General features: G+C 45.6%; 1 protein-coding gene across 1 annotated transcript in view; it reads left to right on the forward strand.

Moving 5' to 3' along the window:
* SYT17 (synaptotagmin 17) overlaps nucleotides 1–24735 on the forward strand; it is a 124131-nt gene that overhangs the window by 51774 nt on the left and 47622 nt on the right. Inside the window, exons 6-7 of the mRNA XM_030212181.1 lie at nucleotides 13068–13188; nucleotides 15947–16102. Coding sequence (XP_030068041.1) covers nucleotides 13068–13188; nucleotides 15947–16102 — 277 coding nt within the window. The remainder of the gene's footprint in view (nucleotides 1–13067; nucleotides 13189–15946; nucleotides 16103–24735) is intronic.

A 24735-nucleotide genomic window follows, 5' to 3' on the forward strand; every position in this document is an offset into this window, starting at 1 on the left:
GCCGAAATTACTTGGTCCTTTTACGAGTAAGCCAGAAAAATGTGCCCTAAATGACCAGATGACCTCCCCCTACTCCCCCAGTGGTCACTAACCCCCTCCCACCCTTAAAAAATTTTTAAAATATTTTTTCCAGCCTCAATGCCAGCCTCAAATATCATACCCAGCTCCATGACAGCAGTATGTAGGTCCCTGGAGCAGTTGTAATGGGTACTGCAGTGCACTTCAGGCAGGCGGACCCAGGCCCATCTCCTCCCACCCGTTAAACGTGGTGGTAAATGTGAGCCCTCCAAAACCCACCACAAACCCACTGTACCCACATCTAGGTGCCCTCCTTCATCCCTAAGGGCTATGGTAGTGGTGTACAGTTGTGGGGAGTGGGATTTTGGGGGGCTCAGCACACAAGGTAAGGGAGCTATGCACCTGGGAGCTTTTTCTGAAGTCCACTGCAGTGCCCCCTAGGGTGCCCGGTTGGTGTCCTGGCATGTGTGGGGGACCAGTGCACTACGAATGCTGGCTCCTCCCACAACCAAATGGCTTGGATTTGGTCGTTTCTGAGGTGGGCGTCCTTGGTTTCCATTATTGCCGAAAACTGGGGATGACCATCTCTAGGGACGACCATCTCTAAGGTCGACCTAAATGTTGAGATTTAGGCATCCCCGACAGTATTATCAAAACGAAAGATGGCCGCCCATCTTGTTTCGATAATACAGGTTTCCCCGCCCCTTCGCGGGGACGTCCTGCGATGATGCCCTCAGGAAAACTTGGGTGCCCCTTTCGATTATGCCCCTCCACGTTTTCATCTGTAGGTATTAATCTTTGGAATTCATTTCCTCCATTACGACTTCTGCAGAGCTACTGGAAATTCAGAAAAATACTTAAAATATTTCTTTTTGATTGTTCATAATTTGGTTGATATATTTCTTTATTGTTATTATGAGGTTTTTTTTTTTTTGCTTAATTTTGTTTTTTATGAGTATTTCATGAATGTTGAAATCCTGAGAGCTCTTGTTTGTAAATTTTATTGTACACTGCATTGAACCCATATTGGGTCTATAGTGGTCTACAAGCATTGCATTGGTATTAGTGTTGGTATAATCAACCTGCAGTCTTTTACAATCTAAGTACGGGCATTTACCCCAGATCTATGACCGGTGAAGGGTTCCTGCCTTAAATGTACACACATTTTCATCCACTTACACTAGTATTCTATAAGAAAGAACCTGCTCACTTTTCTTTATTACCGCGCTTGTCAATGTTTTTGAGGCCATGACTCCATGACAGCAGCCAAACAAAATTGTGTGACCCCCTTCTCCAAGTACAGAATAATGATGTGCCTATGGAGAGGCCAGCCAGGTCATGACCCTAAATGTGGGTTTTGTCTTAGTCGGACACTTCAGCTGAGACCTGTCCACCTAGGTTAACTATGGGCAGGGTCTCCCTAACAGTGGCATAGCTCTCAACATCAGTGATGCCCGCAAACTCTTGCAGCATGATAGGCCACAAACCAAGCAAGGGCACAAGCAGGTTAAGACTTATTTATTTTCTCAAACATTTTAGGGGCCCTTTTACTAAGCAACGGTAGGGCTAACACGCGGGTAGCGCACGCCAGATCAGCACTACCGCAGGGATAGTGCGGGTGCCCTGTGGTAGTTTTGAAGTTGGTGCACGCTGTTTCCCATGATGGAAAATAATTTTCTGTTTTCTACCGTGGAGGGCGTTCCCGGTGGTAATTGGCAATTAGGTCAGTAGTTGGTGGTGGTAAGGGCTCAGGCAGTACATAGCTGTGCACTACTTTAAATTTTAGTGCACAGCTATTTACTGCCCAATAAAAAAAATGCCTTTTTCCCAGCCGCAGTAAAAAATGGCCCAGCGAGCGCCAAAAACACAAGCCCACACTACTACAGTCCATTTTTTACTACAGCTTAGTAAAAGGACCCCTTAGTCTGCTGATTATGATTGCAGTTTTTTGAGAATATTATGGGTGACTGGAAAACAAGTACTTTATTATATGTATGTAATTTGATATCATTTTGTTCTGTATGTTTTGTTTTGTGTTTTAACTATGCCTACCGAAGAAAGGCATGCGTCATTTATAATTAGTCCGGAATGCAGCACACGGATGTTATGGTGGATGGAGATTCATTAATCTATTGCTTCTGTGTTGGCTGAGTTACAATGGTTCCTAATCCGAAATATTCCAAGCCAGCTCCCCCTGCTTTCCCTGACCCTACCCCCTCCCTGCACACACACACCATACACACAGTTTGTTCATCCTTCCTCAACTTTTCAGGGGGCTTATTGCTGTCATCGCCCCCAGAACAGCTGCATTGTTTCCTACTTGCAAACATAACTTTCAGTGAATTTGAGTCACATGTTTGGTGCCCAAACGCCCACAGTTGAGTGAGAATGGTGAGGGAGTTTTGGCACTATGGTGGTTGAAAGTTCACTGAAAGCCAAATGATGCAGGTAGAGGAGAACAGCTGTCCTGTAGGCAGTGGTGGCAGCCGTCCTTTAGAAGGTGGGGGGGGGGGGGGATGTACACTGTGGAAAGAGTGTCAAGAAGCTGCACTAAGGATTGGCAGGAGTCGCATGTAAATTAATCTCATGCAGATTCATTGCTTATATTCTGAAACCCGACTAGCTCGTGCACCCCCAGGACAGGTTTCTGAACCATTGCATTAGAAAATATTTTAAAATTTGGATCGTTTTTATTGACTTTCTTTTAAAATTCAGTTTTCTGAAAGGAGCGTCCCTTTCATGTGCTCTCTCTGCCCCTACCTTCTGCTAGATGAGCTTAATTATCTTAAAGGGTCACGTTGTAGACTGAGCTAATATGGAATTGTGCAAAACGTTTTTCTCCCATGCAGATGAGCTGATTAGAAAAACAGCATACAAACAATTAGGTGTAGCTTTTGGTTTTTGCACAAAATATGGACCATGAAACAAATTTCACACATTGTTTACCTAAATGCTATCTATGGTTGATGAGTGGCTGTACATGGCAGCTCATTAGCAGTTAATTTGGATTCAATTTCATTCAGGGAAAAGTAAGCAAAATGTTACTCTTTGTGAAGGAGAAAATTTTCACAAAGATGGACCCTAACCCTCTAATTTAATAAAAGTCGCCTAAAATTGCACACACAATTTAATTGATTAATGTGTCAATTAGTTTCAATAATTGCATTTTAACAAGCAATTATTGGTACTATCTGAAATCAATTAACATGTACATGCATAAATTTAGACACATGGTCTGTGCCTAAATTTTATACACATCCCCAAAAAGGGGGTGTGGAAATGGGAGGGTCATGGGCATTTCAGGGCAGAGAATGGGTGTGGATTCCAGTTATGTGCGCAATATATAATAAAGGCGTTCTATGCGTTAATTTATGCAGGGGCATTTGCACCACATTTCAACCCCTATACTTAAGCGCTGTTGAAAACCAGGCCTAACTTTAGGTGCGGCTTATATGATACTGCTTAAGCGGTTTTTCCACGTCGAATTTTGTAGGCACAGTTTATAGAATTCACCCCTAAAAGTTGAGCGCTCAAAATCTAGGTGCTAAAGCTAGTATTCTATATCGGCAAATTTGTGTGTCTAATGCGTTATAGAATTGCTAGTGTAAGTCAACAATTAGACACCAAAATTCAGGTGCCATCATTTACAGTTGCTCTATGGCAGGTATAAATGGATGTGCATCAGTACAGCAGTTAGGTACCTACTTGACAGTATTCAATAAAGCATAGGTGTAAATAGAACATTCATGACCTGCCCATGCACCTCCCATGTGAACGCCCCCCCTTTGAAGTTATGCTCTAGAACACTTAAGGCCTCTTTTACTAAGATGTGCTAAATGTTAGACACGTCTATATATTCCTGTGGGTGTCTCTAATGTTTAGTGCACCCGAAATTTTAGCGTGCGCTAAAAACGCTCGTGTGCCTTAGTCAAAGACCCTCTTAGGTACTACGTTATAGAATAATGACTAAGTGCACTTTGACGCCTAACTGCTGTTTCACTATTGTTTTTCTGCCTAACTGCCATGGAGTGGAGGAGTAGCCTAGTGGTTAGAGCACCAGGCTTGATATCCTGAGGTGTCCAGTTCAAATCCCACTGCTGCTCCTTGTGAGCTTTGGCAAGTCACTTAACCCTCCATTGCCTCAGGTACAAAATTAGATTGTGAGCCCTCCAGGGACAGGGAAATACTTGTGTACTAAATGTAACCCACCTTGAGCTACTACTGAAAAAGGTGTGAGCAAAATCTAAATAAACAAGTTTGAGCACCAGAAATTATGCACCTAACTTTTGGCACACTATTGGGCTCATTTTCGAAAGAGAAGGACGGCCATCTTTTGACACAAATCGGAAGATGGACGTCCTTCTCACAGGATCGTCCAAATCGGTATAATCGAAAGCCGATTTTGGACGTCCCCAACTGCTTTCCGATGCAGAGACGGCCAAAGTTTAAGGGGGCGTGTTGGAGGCGTAGCGAAGGCGGGACTTGGGCGTGCCTAACACATGGATGTCCTCAACCCATAATGGAAAAAAAAGGCGTCTCTGACGAGCACTTAGACGACTTTACCTGGTCGTGTTTTTCTTACGACCAAGGCACAAAAAGATGCCCGAAATGACCAGATAACCACCAGAGAGAATGGGGGATGACCTCCCCTTACTGCCCTCGTGGTCACTAACCCCCTCCCACCCTCAAAAAACATCTTTAAAAATATTGATTGCCAGCCTCAGATGTCATACTCAGGTCCATGACAGCAGTATACAGGTCCCTGGAGCAGTTTTAGTGGGTGCAGTGCACTTCAGACAGGCAGACCCAGGCGGAGGAAACAGCGAGCCTTCCAAAACCCACCACAAAGCACTGTACCCACATCTAGGTACCCCCTTCACCTGTAAGGGCTATGGTAGTGGTGTACAGTTGGGGGTAGTGGGTTTTTTTTGGGGGGGTTGAGGGGCTCAGCACACAAGGTAAGGGAGCTATGTACCTGGGAGCAATTTATGAAGTCCACTGCAGTGCCCCCTAGGGTGCCCGGTTCGTGTCCTGGTATGTCAGAGAGACCAGTGCACTACAAATGCTGGCTCCTGCCATGACCAAAGGGCTTGCATTTGGTCGTTTCTGAGATGGACGTCCTTGGTTTCCATTATCGCCGAAAATCAGAAATGACCAAGTCTAAGAACGACCATCTCTAGGGACGACCTAAATTTCAAGATTTGGACATCCCTGACAGTATTATCGAAACGAAAGATGGACGTCCATCTTGTTTCGATAATGCAGGTTTCCCCACCCCTCCATCGGGACGTTTTGCGAGGACGTCCTCTACAAAACTTGGACGTCCCTTTCGATTATGCCCCTCCACATAGAGCAAAGGGGTTAGAGTGAAATTGTGAAAGGGAAACCTAGAAGTAGAGTATATACATGCATATGCAGTTAAGTGAAAGTACTTATGTCATTCACACAGTTGATGCAGTGGTGTTGCCAGAAAAGTTTAACAGGGGTGTGTGTCTGCCACACCCACCTCCATCTCCCATGCCCCTCTGCCCCACTGGTATCTTAAAATCTCCTCCACTCCACCCAAGCAGCGGCACACTTAGGCTGCCGGTGGCCTGCACTGGGACTTCCTCTCTGAACCGTCCCGCCCTTCACAAAACAGGAAGTTGCATCAGAAGGGGTGCTACAGTTCAGAGAGAAAGTTCCGGTGCAGGCTGCAGGCCTATTTGTTTTGTTTGCTGCTCAGGTGAAGACTGGAGCAGAGATGATTTTAAAGTGCGGGTAGGGGGGCGGGGGGTATCTGACAGGGGGTGCATATGCAACACACACACCTTGAATAAATACACCACTGAGTTGATGTAAATGCTTGTAGCTAAATAATAATGGAAGAAAAAAGCCTCAGATGGAGGATAGTACTGTAATTAAATTGTTTGGGCCAATAATACCCCAATGCAGCAGTAAGGCGAACCACTGACCACACTTTTGAACTGAAACCAGAACTGCACTTTGAGCATAGATAAGTTGAAGGCACTTCTACTTTTTGTGCACTTCGTATGGCATTGGTGAAATTTAAAGGGAGGTTTTATTCTGCCAATGAGGTGACTGCACATAGAGCCTATTTACCTTTATGGCATTGGAAGGCTGGGTCTCTGAGGCTTTTTCCTTCCATTGTTATTAGACATATCATTCAAGTTGAGATTCAACAGTGTAAAGTTTGAATTTTTCATGAAGAATATCCATGTGCAGGGGATTTCTATATATGGTGCTTAAAATTGTGCACGCAGATGTAGGTGTGTGTCCAATTTGCATGTGCAATGTAAGTAATGAGCCTATTAGAGCCAATAATTGTGCATTAACAATCAATTATTGACACTGGCAACAATTTAGATTTATGTGTGCATCTTCTTAAGTGCTATTCTATAAAGATGCACACGCAAATCCTTTAGCGTGCAACTGAAAAGGGAGCATGGCCATGAGAGGGGCACGGGTGAAGCAAGATGTACGCACTGTTATAGAATTCAGGGGGTCCATGCCTAATTTAAGAAGATAAGAATAGCCATATTGGGTCAGACCGATGGTCCATCTAGCCCAGTATCCTGTTTCCAACAGTGGCCAATCCAGGTCACAAGCATCTGGCAGAAACCCAAATAGTGGCAACATTCCAGAATCTCAACGAGTAACAAGATTCCGGAATCCAATACAGTAACGAGATTCCAGAACCCCAAATAGTAGCAACATTCCATGCTACCAATCCCAGGGCAAGCAGTGGTTTCCCTATGTCTCTCTCAATAACAGACTATGGATTTTTCCTCCAGGAACCTTTTTTTAAACCCAGATAGGCTAACCGCTGTTATCACATCCTCCAGCAATGAGTTCCAGAGCTTAACTATTCTTTGAGTGAAAAAAATATTTCTTCCTATTTGTTTTAAAAGTAGCACTGTGTCTTTGTCTTTGTACAGTTGTGTAAATCATCGTGCCTAAAAATTGGCGCCAACTTGGAGCACAATTTATAGAATAGCACTTAGCACACATTATGGGTGCTATTTACTGCCACATCCTTTCGACTATAGGTACAAGTATTGATTAGGACTGTATTTTTCAAACTGAGATTGCTGAGTAAATTGAAGCCTCTCTTGATTGCTGAGTAAATTGAAGCCTCTCTTGCCTTGGGTTGACTTTAAGCGTGTTTTGCAAGCCGTGGAATACAGTACTATAGATTACTGTAGTATCATCTACCTTGGCCTCCCGGGCTTCTGTTTTTGGGCACTTCAGGTGGTTATTAATTCTGCTGCATGACTTTTATTAGGTCTTTCTTGATCAAAGCCTATTTCTGCCCTCTGCAAGTGTCTGAAATGGCTGCCGATGCAAGGTAGGAAATATATTAAATTGTTAGTGCTGCTTCATCAATTATTTTATCATGCTGTAAAGTGGTATTTACCCTCTCGATCCTTGAGATTACAGCGCAAACATGAACTGGTTGTTCCTGCACTTCAACATATATGACTGGAGGTTACACGGTCTGGTACTTTTCCTGTTCTGGGCCTTTTGAGTGGAACAAATTAGTCTTGCGACTTAAAGGAGAAGCTTCCTTGTTTGCCTTTAAGAAAGGCTTGAAGGAACTTTTATTGTAACAGTCATATTATTTTATTTACTTCTTTATTTATGAGGATTTATTTACCTTCTTTTTGAAAGAATTCACTCAAAGGTGGTGTACAGTAAGAATAAATCAAACATAAGCAATAGACAATTACAGCAGAAAAATTTTCAAATAACAATACAAAGTATGGCATAGTATACTACTTACAATGTCAACACAATACGTAATAGAACATTTTAATTGACAGTGTAGGGTATAAGCAAAGATGGAACATATAGATAGGTAAGAGAGTAAGAGGAATTAAAGAATAAGGAGACTAATTTAAAGAAAGTTGCACATGAGGTCAGAGAGATGATAAAATGTTATCTCAGCTAGTATGATTCTGTCTAATAGCTGGATGGAATGCACAAGTATGGACTCCTTGTTATTGTATTTTTTTTGTAATTTTTGTGTTTATAACATATGTTTTATTAATTGTGTATGTTTTTCTGTACCCCGCCCTGGATAAGGACAGGCTAGAAGCAATAAATTTCAAGTTCAGTAATCCTAGGGTTATCATATTTTGTCCTCTCAAAAAGAGGACACATGTCCCGCCCCTGCCCCGCCACACCCCGCCCCTTTCGCATCCTCACCCCGCCCCCTGTCACATATTCCCCTCCCCCCCAGGTCACATATTCCCCTCCCCTGCCCCCCCCCCCCCCGTCACCTCCCCTCCCCCGGGTCACCTCCACTCCCCTCCCCTTACTTACTATCTACTGCCCTGGTGGTCTAGTGACCTCTTCAGGGCAGGAAAGAGCCCCCTCTTTCCTGCCCGGAGCTCTGTCCTTGCCCTGCATCCTGTTGCTGTGACGGTCTCAGGATTCAAAATGGCCACCGAGAGTTGAAGTCTCGCGAGGCCGCTTCAACTCTCGGTGGCCATTTTGAATCCCGAGACCGTCACAGCAACAGGATGCAGGGCAAGGGCAGCACTCCAGGCAGGAAAGAGGGGGCTCTTTCCTGCCCTGAAGAGGTCACTAGACCACCAGGGCAGTAGATAGTAAGTAAGGGAAGGGGAGGCTAGGATAGGCCCGCCGCCCGCCCGTTTGTCCAGAAATCTGGACAAACAGGTGGACTGGCAAAACCCGTCCGGACTCCCGGACATGTCCTCAAAAAGAGGACATGTCTGGGTAAATCGGGACATATGGTAACCCTAAGTAATCCCATTCTGCCTGAAAAGAAACAGGTTTGGGTCTTGAACTCGAGTCTTCTGCCACAATGTTCATTGTTCTGAGCACTGAATATCCTGTGTCCTAGTAGCTGAAAGGTTATACCAGGGGTGGGCTACCACAGGCCTCATGGGTCACAACCCAGTCAAGTTTTCAAGATTTCCACAATGAATATGCATAAGATCTGTTTGTATACAATGGAAGCAGCACATGCAAATCAATCTCATGCATATTCATTGTGGAAATCTTTAGAAAAGTGTCTGGGTTGTGGCCCTCAAGGACCTTGTTTGCCCACCTCTGGTGTGTACTGTATGGCGTGGAGGAGTAACCTGGGAACCAGTGGAAGTGGGTTTGATTCTCACTACAGCTCCTTGCGTTGGGCAAAATGGTAGAGATTATTATAAAGAACAAAATTACAGAGCATATATATATAAGCATGGATCCATAAGACAAAGCAAACATGGAGTTAATGAAGGGAAATCTTACCTCACCAATCTACTACTTCTCTTACTGACCTATAAGTGCATTCACTCTACCGCTCCCAGTACCTCTCCACTCTTGTCTCTCCCTACGCCCCTCCTCGGGTTCTCCGTTCTGTGGATAAATCTCTCTTGTCTGTCCCCTTCTCTTCTACTGCTAATTCCAGACTCCGTTCCTTTTATCTTGCTGCACCTCACGCCTGGAATAGACTTCCCGAGCCTGTGCGTCTGGCCCCGTCTTTGGCCGTTTTCAAATCCAGGCTAAAAGCCCACCTCTTTAACGCTGCTTTTGACTCCTAACCACTACTCACTTCCCCTGTACCCTTTTATCCCCACCTCTTTTTTTCCCTTACCTCTTAGTTGTTCTGTCTGTTTGCCTGTCCTATTTAGATTGTGAGCTCTTTGAGCAGGATCTGTCTTTTCATGTATGGTGTACAGCGCTGCGTATGCCTTGTAGCACCATAGAAGTGATAAGTAGTAGTAGTAGTAGTAGTAGTAACATAGTAACATAGTAAATGACGGCAGAAAAAGACCTGCATGGTCCATCCAGTCTGCCCAACAAGACTAGGGTTACCATTTTGTGTCCTCTGAAAAAGAGGACACATGTCACGCCCCTACCCCGCCCCCACCACGCCTCATGCCACGCCCCACGCCACGCCCCCCGCCACGCCCCTTCAGGTCGGGTTCCGCCCCTACTCCCCCCCCCCCCCCGTCGCATAGTCCCCTCCAACCATCACATACCCCCCCCCCCCCCCTCACTTACGATCTAGCCCTGGTGGTCTAGTAGTGTCTTCTCTTCAGGGCAGGAAAGAGCCCCCTCTTTCCTGCCCGGAGCGCTGCCTGCCCTTGCCTGCTGCATCCTCCTCGGTCTGGCTGGGGATTCAAAATGGCCACCGAGAGTTGAAGCGGCCTCGCGAGAGTTCAACTCTCGGCGGCCATTTTGAATCCCCAGCCAGACCGAGAAGGATGATAGACAGGGGAGGCAGCGCTCCGGGCAGGAAAGAGGGGGCTCTTTCCTGCCCCGAAGACGTCACTAGACCACCAGGGAACATGGTAAGGAAGGGGAGAGGACGGGAGACCAGGTGACCCACGGCGCCGATCGCCCGCCCACCGCACGCACGCGCGCGCCTCCCCTCACCCGCGCTCACGTTTGTCCAGAAATCCGGACAAACGTGGGCGCGGGCAAAATCCGCCGGACGCCCCGGACATGTCCTCAAAAAGAGGACATGTCCGGGGAAATCCGGACGTATGGTAACCCTAAACAAGACAAACTCATATGTGCTACTTTTTGTGTATACCCTTCTTTGATTTGTAATACCCTACTTTGATTTGTTAGTAGTAGTAGTACTACATTTCTTTGAAGGGGTGAACAAACATGTGGTTAAAGGTAAACCAGTTGATATTGTGTATCCGGATTTTCAAAAGGCATTGAGTGGAGGAGTGGCCTAGTGGTTAGAGTGGTGGACTTTGGTCCTGAGGAACTGAGTTCAATTCCCACTTCAGGCACAGGCAGCTCCTTGTGAGTCTGGGCAAGTCACTTAACCCTCCATTGCCCCATGTAAGCTGCATTGAGCCTGCCATGAGTAGGAAAGTGCAGGGTACAAATGTAACAAAAATAAAATAGATACTATTGGAGATTCTACATGGAATGTTGCTACTATTGGAGATTCTACATGGAATGTTGCTACTATTGGAGATTCTACATGGAATTTTGCTTTTCCACTAGCAACATTCCATGTAGAAGGCTGTGCAGGCTTCTGTTTCTGTGAGTCTGACGTCCTGCACGTGCAGGACGTCAGACTTACAGAAGCAGAAGCCTGAATGGCCACATTGGTGATCTGCAAGGGCTGACTTCTACATGGAATGTTGCTAGTGGAATAGCAATATTCCATGTAGAATCTCAAATAGTAGCAACTTCAGGCACAGGCAGCTCCTTGTGACTCTGGGCAAGTCACTTAACCCTCCATTGCCCCAGGTACAAATAAGTACCTAAGCCACATTGAGCCTGCCATGAGTGGGAAAGTGTGGGGTACAAATTAAAAAAAAGGCTTATGTTTGATTTATTCTTACCGTACACTGCCTTGAGTGAATTCCTTTAAAAAGGCAGTAAATAAATCCAAATAAATAAATAAAGTACTTCATGAAAGACTCTTGAGGAAATTGGAAAGTCATGGAATAGGAGGTAGTGTTCTATCATGGATTAAAAACTGGTTAAAAGATAGAGATCACAGAGTGGGGCTAAATGGTCAGTATTCTCAATGGAGAAGAGTAAATAGTGGGGTCCCACAGGGGTCTGTACTGCCATAGGACTGTTGCTTTTTAACATGTTTATAAATGATCTAGATATGGAAATAACTAGTGAGGTAATTACATTTGCTGACAACACAAAGCTATTCAAAGCTGTTAAATCGCAAGAGGATTGTGAAAAATTGCAAGAGGACCTTACGAGACTGGGAGACTGGGCGTCTAAATGGCAGATGATGTTTAATGCGAGCAAGTGCAAAGTGATGCATATGGGAAAGAGGAACCCAAACTATTGCTACGTGATGCAAGGTTCTCCATTAGAAGTCACCGATCAGGAAAAGGACCTAGGTGTCATCGTCGATGATACATTGAAACCCTCTTCTCAGTGTGTAGCGGTGGCTAAGAAAGGAAATAGAATGTTAGGTATTATTAGGAATGGAATGGAAAACAAAAATGAAGATGTTATAATGCCTTTATATTGCTCCGTGGTGCGACCGCACCTCGAGTGCTATGCGCAATTCTGGTCACCGCATCTCAAAAAAGATATAGTGGAATTAGAAAAGGTACAGAGAAGGGTGACAAAAATGATAAAAGGGGATGGGAAAACTTCCCTATGAGGAAAGGCTAAAGCAGCTAGGGCTCTTCAGCTTGGAGAAAAGGCGGCTGAGGGGACATATGATAGAGGTCTATAAAATAATGAGCAGAGTGGAACGAGTAGACGTTTCTTACTCTTTCCAAATATACTAGGACTAGGGGGCATGCAATGAAGCTACAAAGTAGTAAACCTAAAACAAATCGGAGAAAATGTTACTTCATTCAATGTGTAATTAAACTCTGGAATTCATTGCCAGAGAAAGCTGTAAAAACAGTTAGCTTAGCAGGGTTTAAAAAAAGGTTTGGATAACTTCCTAAGCTACAAAGTAGTAAATCTAAAACAAATCGGAGAAAATGTTACTTTGTTCAATGTGTAATTAAACTCTGGAATTCATTGACAGAGAAAGCTGTAAAAACAGTTAGCTTAGCAGGGTTTAAAAAAAGGTTTGGATAACTTCCTAAAAAAAAAAGTCCGTAAGCCGTTATTAGCATGGTCTTGGGGAAACTCCACTGCTTATTTGTAGGATAAGCACCATAAAATGTATTCTACTGTTTTGGAATCTTGCCAGTTACTTGTGGGTTGGCCACTGTTGGAAACAGGATACTGGGCTTGATAGACCTTTGGTCTGTCCCAGTATGGCAAATGCTTATGTTCTTATGACTCTGGCAAGTCACTTAACCCTCAGTTGCCCCAGGTGCCAAATAAGTTCCTGTATATAATATGCAAACCACTGTGATTGTAACCACAGAAAGGCGATATATCAAATCCCATCCCCATTTCAGCAAACATTCCAAGGTTTATATTATGTTCTGAGTCAGCGGAGCTTTGAGCGTGAATCATTATTTAAGGCAGCTTGACTTTAAAAATATCATAAGAGGTGTTTGTTGTCACTAGTTTTAGGTGTTTAAATGTTTCTGTTTACATTCTCTCAATCTGTTTTTTCCCCTCAGAATGAAGTGGAACTGGGAGAGCTGCTGCTGTCTCTTAATTATTTGCCCAGTGCAGGGAGACTGAACGTGGACATCATCAGAGCCAAACAGCTTCTTCAGACTGACATGAGCCAGGGTTCAGGTAAACAGCCGCATGTCATGTGATGCGCTGACAGGTGATTATTGTATACAGATGTGCCAAGGCAGTTAGCTTCCTTTGCTGCTAGTGATCCAAGGTTTGTTCTGCTTCTGTGTTTGGTGGAGGACTCCAGCAACTGTGCTTTTGGGAAAAATAACAGGAAAATGGAAGAGGCTGCACAGCACCCACTGCGTACCAGACTAGGACCTGGCACAAGGCACAAAAAAACAAACTCTGACCCACCTCAAAGTACTGAAGGGTTTCCTTGTGGTCTAAGGAGGGAGAGATCCTCTTGCAGTGGAGTAGTAGTTGGGAGGCGGGGATAGTGCTGGGCAGACTTATAGGGTCTGTGCCAGTGCTGGTGGTTGGGAGGCGGGGATAGGGCTGGCCAGACTTATAGGGTCTGTGCCAGTGCTGGTGGCTGGGAGGCGGGGTTGGTGGTTGGGAGGCGGGGATAGGGCTGGCCAGACTTATACGGTCTGTGCGCTGAAGAGGACAGTACAAAAAAAAAAGTAGCACATATGAATTTATCTTCTTGGGCAGACTGGATGGACCGTGCAGGTCTTTTTCTGCCGTCATCTACTATGTTTACTATGTAGTGGGAGTGGTCTGCGCCGGGTGTGCATCAAACAGTCATGGGACTGCAGTCTCCATGTGCACGCTTTGGGCTCTGCCAATCCCCTGCTCCCTCTGAATTAAGCTTCCTATTCCAGGGCAGGGGACTGGCAGAGCAGACAGTGCGCACATGGAGGAGGGGAGTGTTAAAAGACCTAGGTACCCCACTATCCTGTCTTGCATTTTTGAAAGCCTCATCTCCATTATGCAAGGAGAGAGCTACAGTCCTTAGATCATTTCAAACACTAAGAGCACATTTTACTAATGTGCCTTAGGTAGTTAAAGCAGGAATTAGCATACACTGTTAGTATATGGACCCAAGCTAACAGTTAACTGCTGTAAGGGAAAGGGTGGAGAAGGGACCTGGACCATGTCTTATAGTTAATGCACTGTGTGTTAACTTATAAAGCATCATATAATGTGGAGCAGTTAATGCCATTAGGTGGCAATACGTACATCTGAGTTATCTGCAATGCACTTAATATAAGGTGAGTGTATTGTCTTTCTGCTAACTGTATGGGAGGGTGCTGGGAACCCCTGCCCCCAGCAGTTAATGCTGAGGCCTCGAAAATACTGCAAGCTTTCTATGATTCCACCAGACCCAGCTCTTTCTATTTTCTTGCTTCCTATACTTGGAACAATCTTCCCTCTTCTCTTCGGTCCGAGACGTCTTTCAAGACTCTCGTCCTCGTTAAAAACATGGCTCTTTAAATTGGCTTTTGGTGAATCAGATTGGCATGCAGTTCTGGGTTGCATCAGGGGCGTAGCCAGACAACAGATTTTGGGTGGGCCTAGGCAAGAATTGGGTGGGCACCAAGTGTTCTCCCCCCCCCCCCCCCCCCCCCCCCCTCAGCTGGTGGGAAAACGCTTCTTTCCACCTTGGCAGCAAGAATGCACTGAAAACTGACCATGCGCAGGTGCCGGTGTCATGGAGAGTAGCGTTTTCGTTAGCATCAGGGGAAAATCTTCAGCTGGCGGAGCTTGGGATTCCCACCAGTTACCACTAAACATGTGCTACTGTTGGGTGGGCCTGAGCCATAAATGGGTGGGCCCTGGCCCACCCAAGCCCACCTGTGGCTACGCCACTGGGTTGCATTAGCTGTCTTTCCCTTTGCTGTTTTACCCTTCCATCATTTGCCCTCTTTTCCTTGGTTTAAGTGATACACTTTCCTGTCTTGAAATGGAGTTCTTTTCTTTTCTTTTCTTTTCTTTTAATTTTAGTATGTAACATAATAACACAAAGGAATCCTGTTTAGAATGAATGGATCTACGGAATCTTAGCGGAGATTGGGTGGCGACACCGGTAATTGGAGAGTAAAACCAATGCTGGGCGGACTTCTATGGTCTGCACCCTGATCGTGGCTGAATAGATATGGATTGGCTAGAGTGTAAATTTTAAGGGGCTTCAGAACTTTTAGTACAGGAACAGTGCTGGGCAGACTTTACGGTCTGTGCCCTAAGAATGGCATGGACAAATCAAACTCGGGTGTACATTTAAAGTAGCACATACCATGTAAAATGAGTTTATCTTGTTGGGCAGACTGGGTAGACTGGGTAGACTTACTATGCAATTTTAGTTTGCATACCGATTTGCTCTGCCTGAGGCAGTTATAGCAGTATAGCAAGTTTTAATAAATAAATATAAATAAATTATTTTTGCCTATTAACACCTAGTAGCTGCAAAATTGAACACACTTTAAGAACATAAGACCATAAGTGTTGCCATACTGGGACAGACCGAAGGTCCATCAAGCCCAGTATTCCTGTTTCCATCAGTGGCCAGTCCAGGTCACAAGTACCTGGCAATATCCCAGAACAGTAAAACAGATTTTATGCTGCTTATCCTAGTAATAAACAGTGGATCTTCCCAAGTCCATCTTACTAATGGCTTATGGACTTTTCTTTTAGGAAACTATCCAAACCTTTTTTAAACCCTGCTATGCTAACTGTTTTTACCACATTCTCTGGCAACAAATTCCAGAGTTGAATTACACATTGAGTGAATATTTTCTCTGATTTGTTTTAGTACATGACACTCTAAGTCTTCCATAGTAATCCAGCATTTTGACACCAAGTCAATGGCATGAGGAAACTCGACCTTCTATTATTCCATCTGAATAATTGCATTCTGTTTGGTTGCTTGTAGATCCCTTTGTGAAGATTCAGCTGGTCCATGGATTAAAATTATCCAAGACGAAAAAGACCTCTTGTATGAAGGGTACAATAGATCCATACTTCAATGAATCCTTCAGCTTCAAAGTTCAACAAGAAGAACTGGAAAATGCCAGCTTAGTGTTTACAGGTAGCAACACCATTTCCAAATGCTCTTTTGCTAGGCACAGATTTATTTATTTCACAGTTATATACCACTCTAGCAAACATTCTAGGTGGTTTACAACTAATGCATACATATTAAAACTGAACATCCTATATAATAAAACGCACCTCCAACATTCTGAAGCTGACTGCATGGCTGAGGCATTCCTGCTCTCTGTATCCATCTCCTGAATTGACATCACATTCTTCCGGGTTCATCACAAGCAGAAGTGACCAACCACACGAGGTTTCTTGGCTTCAGAATGCTGGAGGTGCATTCTGTTAAATAGGATTGGTCAGTTCCTTGAAGCACAGCCAGAGCTCAGCGTCCTGCACAGTAACGCTCAGACACCAGAGAGAGAGACGGGGGGGGGGGGGGGGGGGGGGGGCTGACACCAGAGAGGGGGGTATCTCTGTCACACACAAACTCTCTCTCTCACACACTCTCTCTCTCTCTCTCTCTCACAGTCAATGTCTTTCTCTCTCTCACTCTCACACACTGTCTCTCACACACTCTATGTCTCACACTGTATCACATTCACTCTCTATGTGTCACACAGTCACTCACACACTCTCTTGGTCTCATACACTCAGTCTCACAGAGAGTCTGTGTCTCATACACACTCTCTCTCTCTCTCTCTCTCGCACACACACACACTGTATCTGTGTGAAACACACTCTCTCTCTCACACTGTGTCTCACATACGCACGCACACCATCTCATTCTCACACACACACTCTCTCTCTCACAGACACACACTCACACATTCACTCTCTCTCACACACAGTTACTCTCACATACACTCTCTCAAACATACACACTCCGAGGAAAACCTTGCTAGCGCCCGTTTCATTTGTGTCAGAAACGGGCCTTTTTAACTAGTATGCTTCTATTTTTCTTTGCTTTCTTGAAACAATGGCCATCTCAACCACATTTTCAGTGAGGTTATAGCTCTGGATGCTTAACTTTGACCAGCAATACAGACTAAGTAAGGTTCCTGTCTTTTGGGGACCCAGTGTGGTGGGTCAGGAGTCCTGCTAATGTTATTTAAAGAATCTGGATTATGTGAGCAGATGATGGTAATCATAGAGGGAGAATGAATGAAAGTATTTGGTCTGCTTTGAACAATCCAGAGAAACAGGAGAAAACACTCTGCAATATCGACACGGGCAGCAGCAAACAGAGGAGGTGGTCCAGAGAAGGAGAAGACAACCATGGATTTGCCACAAGCAATTTATTATTTAAAGACCTGACTCACTTCACGGACTCCACCAGTATCAAAGCACATACCGTTGGAGTCCGTGCAGTGAGTGGATTTATAAGAAGTGTATATGTACTTGCCATTTGCTTTTTTCAGCATTCAAGAGCTTGTTGACCCCTGATAAGGCAGTCTGTCGAAACTTGGCCAAGTCGAGTCATTAAATAATAAATTGCATTTTCAAGTCCATGGTTGTCTTCTCCTCCTCTGGACCACCTCTGCTGTTCGCTGTTGCCTGCTTTGAACAATCACCTTGCCCCACACTCTTAAAGGTACACCAGAGAAAGACTAGAGAGAAGGAAGGGAATGAGTTTCCTTTCGTTTTCCATAGCCTTCTATTTAATTGTGCTCAATTCTTACTCGATAAATTGTTGTGGCTCCCATTGGCCAGTCAATATTCAGCTGGCAGAGGCTAAATTAGGTCCTGATATTCAATGCTGGGCCATGTCTGGGTGGCAGCATTGAATATCCAGGACCATGAGGGCATGTGCTGGCCAGTGTATCCTATGTGGGTCCCGGTCAATATTCAGCTGGGGCTTGCATAAGAGACTTATAAGAGGCCCCAGCTGAATATCACTGCATAAGGGAAAGCAGGTTACTTCCTCCTCCCACACTTTCTTCCCTCCTGACCCCCCCCCCCCCCATTCAAATTCCACCTCTCTACCTCCTGATTCCCACCCCTGTTGGCCTCCCCAGGCCTACCTTTAAGATCATTGATGGCATGGGGGTCCAACAGGCAGGAGCAATGCTAATTCACTCCTACCCCTCATGGCTCCAGCCTCAAAATGGCCACCGTGACCTCTAGAGGCAGTCATAGGGTACTCGTGCTAGTACTGTGAGACTGTCCCTAGAGGTTTAGGTGGCCATTTTGAGGCCAGAGCCACAATGGGAAGGAGTGAGTGGGCATCTCTGCTGCCTGTTGGACCTCCTATACCACAATGATTTTATATTTCATAATTTTTATTAGTTTAAATTAAACTTAAACAGAAATACACTGTTAAGTGAAAAACAGCCAAAAAAGAAAAACATTTTACATATTCCATTTACATTATACGTCAATGGCTTCCTTAGACCTCAAAAGTTGGGCGGATTAGAATAAGTGAAGATACCTTTACTTTAACAATTTCAATAAATTTAAAGGAAAATAGTGACACCGCAATCTCAATCCTATTTATTATCTCTATCGTTGTTTTGAATCTAGGAACAACTTAAGCTGATCTGGAACATAAAAAACATATTTAGTACTATTAAACCTCACAATACATTTACATGGATACACTAACAAAAAGGAACCTCCCAATTCCGTTGTTTTTAACCTCATTGAAAGAAACTGCTTTCGCTTTTGTTGAGTCACTTTTGTTACATCTGGATATAGCCATATTTTTTCTCCACCAAAATTGTGGTCTGTTGTTTTAAAGTAAAGTCTCATTACTGCGTTTAAATCCTGTTGAAAAAGAAAAGTTACCAACAAAGTCGCTCTTTCAGTGGCATTTTCTATTGACTGTTCCAAAATCGCTGTTATATTTCCCACATCCAGTTCATGTCCAGATTGAACCTTTGTTACCTCTTCTATTTTTCTTATCGTGTTAGGTATAAAGTAAATTTTTTCTAATGGTGGAATCGCTTCTTGAGGATATTTTAAATTTTCTTTAAGAAATCTAGCAAATAAATCTTGGGGAGACATCCCATATAATTTGGGGAAATTAAGCAAGCGCAGGTTCAATATTCTATTATGATTTTCAATATTTTCAAGTTTTCTCCTAATATCCACATTGTCTTTTATCACAGCAACTTTAAATTCATTAGTTTGTTCCACTTCCTTTTGTAAACACTCAATTTTCTGTGAGAAATCTTGTTTAGTAATTTCAACAGAGTCTTTCAATTCCTGAATCTTATTTCCTAGGGATTTTACCTCTTCAGATGAATTTAGAAGGGTTTTTTCCATTTCTAACAATTTCAACCATATTGTCCCCAGATTGACCTCCGTTTCTTTCCCAGCAGATTTAGCTGTTATTGTTGAGTCAGTCACCCCACTAGGACCGCCAACTTCTACCCTTCCGGTGTCCGTCGGTTTCTCCTGCCGACTCACTCCAATCGCTGGGCCTGGAGGAATCTTCGAGACCGGCGGGGGGGGAAAGAGATGTTTCGCATTCCGGCGAGAGTCCCGCTCCACCCGATTCTCCCGCCAAGGAATCCACCCCGCTTACTGTATGAGAAAGAGCGGGGAAGAAGCGCTCCAAACCAGTTCTCGCTGGCGTGGACGTCCCGGTAGGTGGGGGAACTACCCGGACTGTTCCTTTTCTTTTTGAATGAGGCATTTTTCTCAATGAAAAACAAAAACTAGCAGGACTGGCTGGAGCGATCTCGCTACACGTCCGCTCTCGGCGCCATCTTGACACGCCCCACCACAATGATTTTAAAGGTAGGCCTGGGGAGGGGCACTACAGGGTGGAATGGGTATTGCTGGGGGTTAGAAATCTCTTTGGGGGGTCAGGAGAGAGGGGGATTTTGAGTTGGAGGAGTCAGTAGAGAGATGGGGACCAGAGAACCCCTCAAACTGTACTCATAAGTTTGCAGATGGCAGCTGATATTCAGTGTCAGCATCCGCATAGTTGTGGACATAGTTAGGACTGCTTTTACTCTTTGTCTGCACAGGAACTGAATATTGCCAGCACCCGAATAACGGCCATGTCCTCCTTAACTCTGCCCCCATAATACCCCTGTACGGCCCAGTTCCAAAATGCAAGGCCGCCGAGAGACTGAACTGGGCTCAGGGCAGGGCTGCTGCCGTCAGGCCCAGGGCAGGGCCGCTGCAGTCAGGCCCGGGGCGCGGCCACCACCTGCCCCATGATTGTGGCGGCCGCCCCTCCCCAATCATCATTGCTGCCGCAACTGAAATACCTTGTTGGCTGGCGGGGATCCTGAGGCCCTGCCAGCAGAAGACGTCTTCCTCCAGCGCTGTTCTTCTGCTGATTGCCTGCCCCTGCGGCTGCTTTTTCTCTCAGAGCATGCGCGCCTGAGAGGAAAAGTAGCCATTCACCTGAGCAGAAGAGCAGCGCTGGAGGTGCTTCTCCGGGTCCTCCCCAGCCTCCAAGTGGGATCCAGCCACAGCGCCGGAGTTTTCTCTCTCCTGCACTTGTCGGGACATGATCATTCGGGTCCCATCAGGAACAGGAGAGAGAGAGAGAGAGAGACCCTGGCACCAGGTCCCACTTGGAGGCCCAGGCCAGGGGAATTTTGCCTCCCCTGCCCTCCTCTCAGCGGCTCTGCCAAAATGGCTAGTTAGCGCCAATATGCAGTGACACTGCCCAGTTAAATGTCACTAAATATTAGCAGATAGCCAGCCCTTCACAATTTAAGGAAGCAGAAGCCTCTCCTGCCTGCTTAAATCACTATGAATATTAACTCCTTTCCTCTTTATTAATGTAGAATTTTGTCATTGCTGTACATCCACAGTGTCACTGATTTCTTTATATTCATTTGAAGTCAAATGTAAGGGGAAAAAACAAAAGGTATTGTTTGTAGAGCTTATGTGTAGTGCTAAAACTGGTAGGTACATCTTGACAAGCCCGTGGCATGGTGTGTGGGGTCCTTAGCTGGGAATAATGTTTATTTATTTATTTATTGCATTTGTATCCCACATTTTCCCACCTATTTGCAGGCTCAATGTGGCTTACATAGGTCTGTTATGGCATTGCCATTCCAGGGTGTCAGATACAAGTAGTAGTGCAAGGGAATAAGGATGGGGAAGAGGTTCTAAGAGAGTGGATATGTTGCAGTGAAGTATTGAGGGACCGATGCTCAAAAGTCCCCATTAAAAACCGTGTCCTTTGCATTAGCCCCTAAGTCATTTATAAGGCTTATTGAGGGATTCTATAAAAGTACACCCAGACCTACCTTTAAAATCATTGTGTATAGGAGGTCCAATAGGCAGGTGCGATGACCGCTCACTCCTTCCCATTGTGGCCTCAAAATGGCCATTGCAAGCTCTAGAGAAATCCTGCATAGAAGGCATGGAACCAAAGACGTTTAGCAGTAATTAGATGGCAATACCAGTAATTGAGAAGCAAAGCCAGTTCTGGGCAGATTTCTACTATCTGTGCCCTGATGGTGGGTGGCAGTGGCATAGCCACAGGTGGGCCTGGGTGGGCCAGGGCCCACCCACTTAGGGCTCAGGCCCACCCCAACAGTAGCACACGTTTAGCGGTAGCTGGTGGGGATCCCAAGCTCCGCCAGCTGAAGACGGTAACAAAAATGCTATTCTCCACGATACCGGCACCTGCGCATGCTCAGTTTTCAGCGCATGCCTGCTGCAGACTGCCAAGGTAGAAAGAAGCATTTTCCCGCCAGCTGGGATATTTTCTTGGTGGTGGTGTGTGGGGGGAAGAACACGGTGTCCACTCACTTCTTGCCTAGGCCCACCCAAAATCTGTTGTTTGGCTACGCCCCTGGTGGGTGGACAGATTTGGATGGGCTGGAGTGGGGCTTCAATCACAACTTCAGAAGTTGGAGAACAAGGACAGTGCTGGGCACATTTCTACAGTCTATGCACTGAAAATGGTAAGGACAAATGAAGATCAAGTATACATATGTAATATCACATCACACTTTATGCTATGAGTTTATCTTGTTGGGTAGAATGGATGGACCATACAGATCTTTATCTGTCGTCATCTACTATGTTACTATGTTACTGTATCTATATATACACATTTATGTCGGTATTAGCAGTATATATATCTACTATAATAAAACGCAGCCTCAACGTTCTGAGGACACTGACGTCACTGAAGTCACTCACACACCGGTTCGTGGTTTCATGGTGGTGAAGCCACACAACATCTTCATGCCCCGCCCTCGCGTCACACGTGATGACGTCGAGGGCGCAACACGAAAACAAGGCTAATTAACGCACGGTGTTTCCCTACTCCTCCCCTTCCAAAAAATCCCAGCCGCCCAGGACGTCCACATCAACCCGGCCCCTTTCCCCACATAGCCCCACCCCTTTGAAGTTACCGCCCCGCCCATGGTACCACACTCACCCTCAGCAACGTCCCTCCCCCCCTGTCACCTCCCCTCCCCTTCCCTTACGCCTGTCTCCCTGGTGGTCTAGAGGTACCTGTTCGGTGGGGGCAGGAAAGAAAGAGCCCCCTCTTTCCTGCCCGTAGCGGTGGTGGTAGCATCCTTGCTACATTGTGTGGGAGTCCGGCTCTCGGCGTTTCAAAATGGCCGCCGAGAGTTCAAGCTGCATCACGAGACTTCAACTCTCGGCGGCCATTTTGAAACGCCGAGAGCCGAACTCCCACACGATGTAGCAAGGATGCTACCACCACCGCTACGGCCAGGAAACAGGGGGCTCTTTCTTTCCTGCCCCCACCGAATAGATACCTCTAGACCACCAGGGAGACACGCGTAAGGGAAGGGGAAGGGAGTCCCCTGCCCGCTAGCGCCCATTTCATCGCCGCCAGAAACGGGCCATTTTTACTAGTTTTAAATAAAGATAAAGACTTACTCTAACTGTATCCCTTTGTCTTTAGCTTTCAATGTGGAGTTGTGCTCCCTTATTCCCCACAGAACTATTTACACAACTCCTTAAACTTCTGTCCTGCTACTAGAAATTCCAGCTGACAGTGTAGCTTGGAGAGCCAGGTTCTTCTGAACACTGCAGCCTGAGGTGTTGAAAGCATCCATACTCTGAGTGGTATATCAAGTATAATAGACTTGAACTTGAACAGTGACCTTTCCAAAACTTCTAGTGATATTCCAGCATTACGCTGTGTCATTTCGGAGGTAGGGAGAGGGAAGGGAGTTAGTGAATTTCATTCTTCAAAGCCTATTGTTATAGCATGCAACAGACAAGGCTGCTAGAATGTAATTTCATTGGCCTTGATGGTACAAATTTTAATGTGACTGCCTGGAAAATTGAAATGCATTATACTAAAAGTATTCTGTGCCACATTCAGCACACTTAAACTGTCTCTGATTTTGCAAATGAAGGGACCTCCAGATGCTAATATATCTGGTCAGGGGAAGTGGAGGACACAAGGGGGACAGACCAGTGCCGAGGGGTGGGAGGCTGTCCACCTCCAATGATGGGAGCAGGGGTGAGGGAGGGAGAGAGGGAGGGAGAGCATCTCCTGTAAGGACTTGACCAATGAGAAGAGGCCACAGAAGAGTTGAGTTCCACACCTTCGCTGAAATGACAGCATGACAATGTAGCTCACCTTGGCCTGAGCAGTGGTGGCAGCATGGCACCCACTGAGCTGAGCTTAGTGCTCTAGGCCAATGTTTCTCAACCCTCTCCTAGAGGAACATTGGTTTTAGGATTACTGCAATGAATATGCACGATACAGATCCACATGTAATGGGTCTTTACTATATGCATATTCATTGTGATAATCCTGAAAATCTGACTGGCTAGGTGTGCATCCAGGAAAGGGTCACTGCCCTAGGCAGCTGCCTGCCTTGCTCAGCACTTCTGATAGTAGCTGTTATTTATAAGTTCTTTACTTGGTCATACAAAAAATGTTATCACAGTATCCAAAATAACCTTCTAAACAAAGTGTGGTACCCTATTTGGAACAAAAGACAATATTCATGATGATGAGACCCTTACAGGAGCTGCATTAGCTGGTTCTGGGAAGAAAGAGTAGGGAAGTTGGTAACAGGAAGAAGACAGCAGAAGGGAAAGGTACCGCCCCTTTAAGGGGCCTACTTCTTGAATAGCCTTGGTGTAGGGTTACCATATTTGTCCTGACAAAAAAAAGAGGACACCATTAGCCATGCCCCTCCCCACCCACCACACCCCCTCACCACCCCATCCCGCCATGCCCCCTCCCCACCCCACACACTCCCGCTCCACCCCACCATGCCCCCTCCCTACCCCACACGACACAGTCACCTCAACTTGACCCCCTCCAAAAGAAAGCCATTCCTTTCTATATATTTCCCTCCCCCCCAAATCTTTTTCCAGCCTCCCTCCACCCATCTTTTGTTTTTAGCTCCCTCACCTCCTTACCCTCTACCCACATTCTACATCCCCTCCCCTACCTTACCTTATTGTTCCCTGATGGTCTAGTGGCCTCTTCGGGTCAGGAAAGGAGCCCACTCTTTCCTGCCCGGCAATGCCACAGCTGCTTGCTGCAGACGCTGCATCAAAATGGCTGCCGACACTTCAAGCGATGACCTCGCAAGACTTCAGGAAGTCTTGGCAGCCATTTTGAAGTGGCACCAGTAGCAAGCTGCAAGCCACGGGACTGCGGGAGATTTACTTGTCCTCTTTCTGAGGACAGTGAGGGACATCCGGGCAGGTTTTTCCAGCCTGTCTATTTGTCCGCAAACCCAGACAAACGGGCAGGCT

This window comes from Microcaecilia unicolor, chromosome 8 (genome assembly GCF_901765095.1).
Source record: "Microcaecilia unicolor chromosome 8, aMicUni1.1, whole genome shotgun sequence".
NCBI lineage: Eukaryota > Metazoa > Chordata > Amphibia > Gymnophiona > Siphonopidae > Microcaecilia > Microcaecilia unicolor.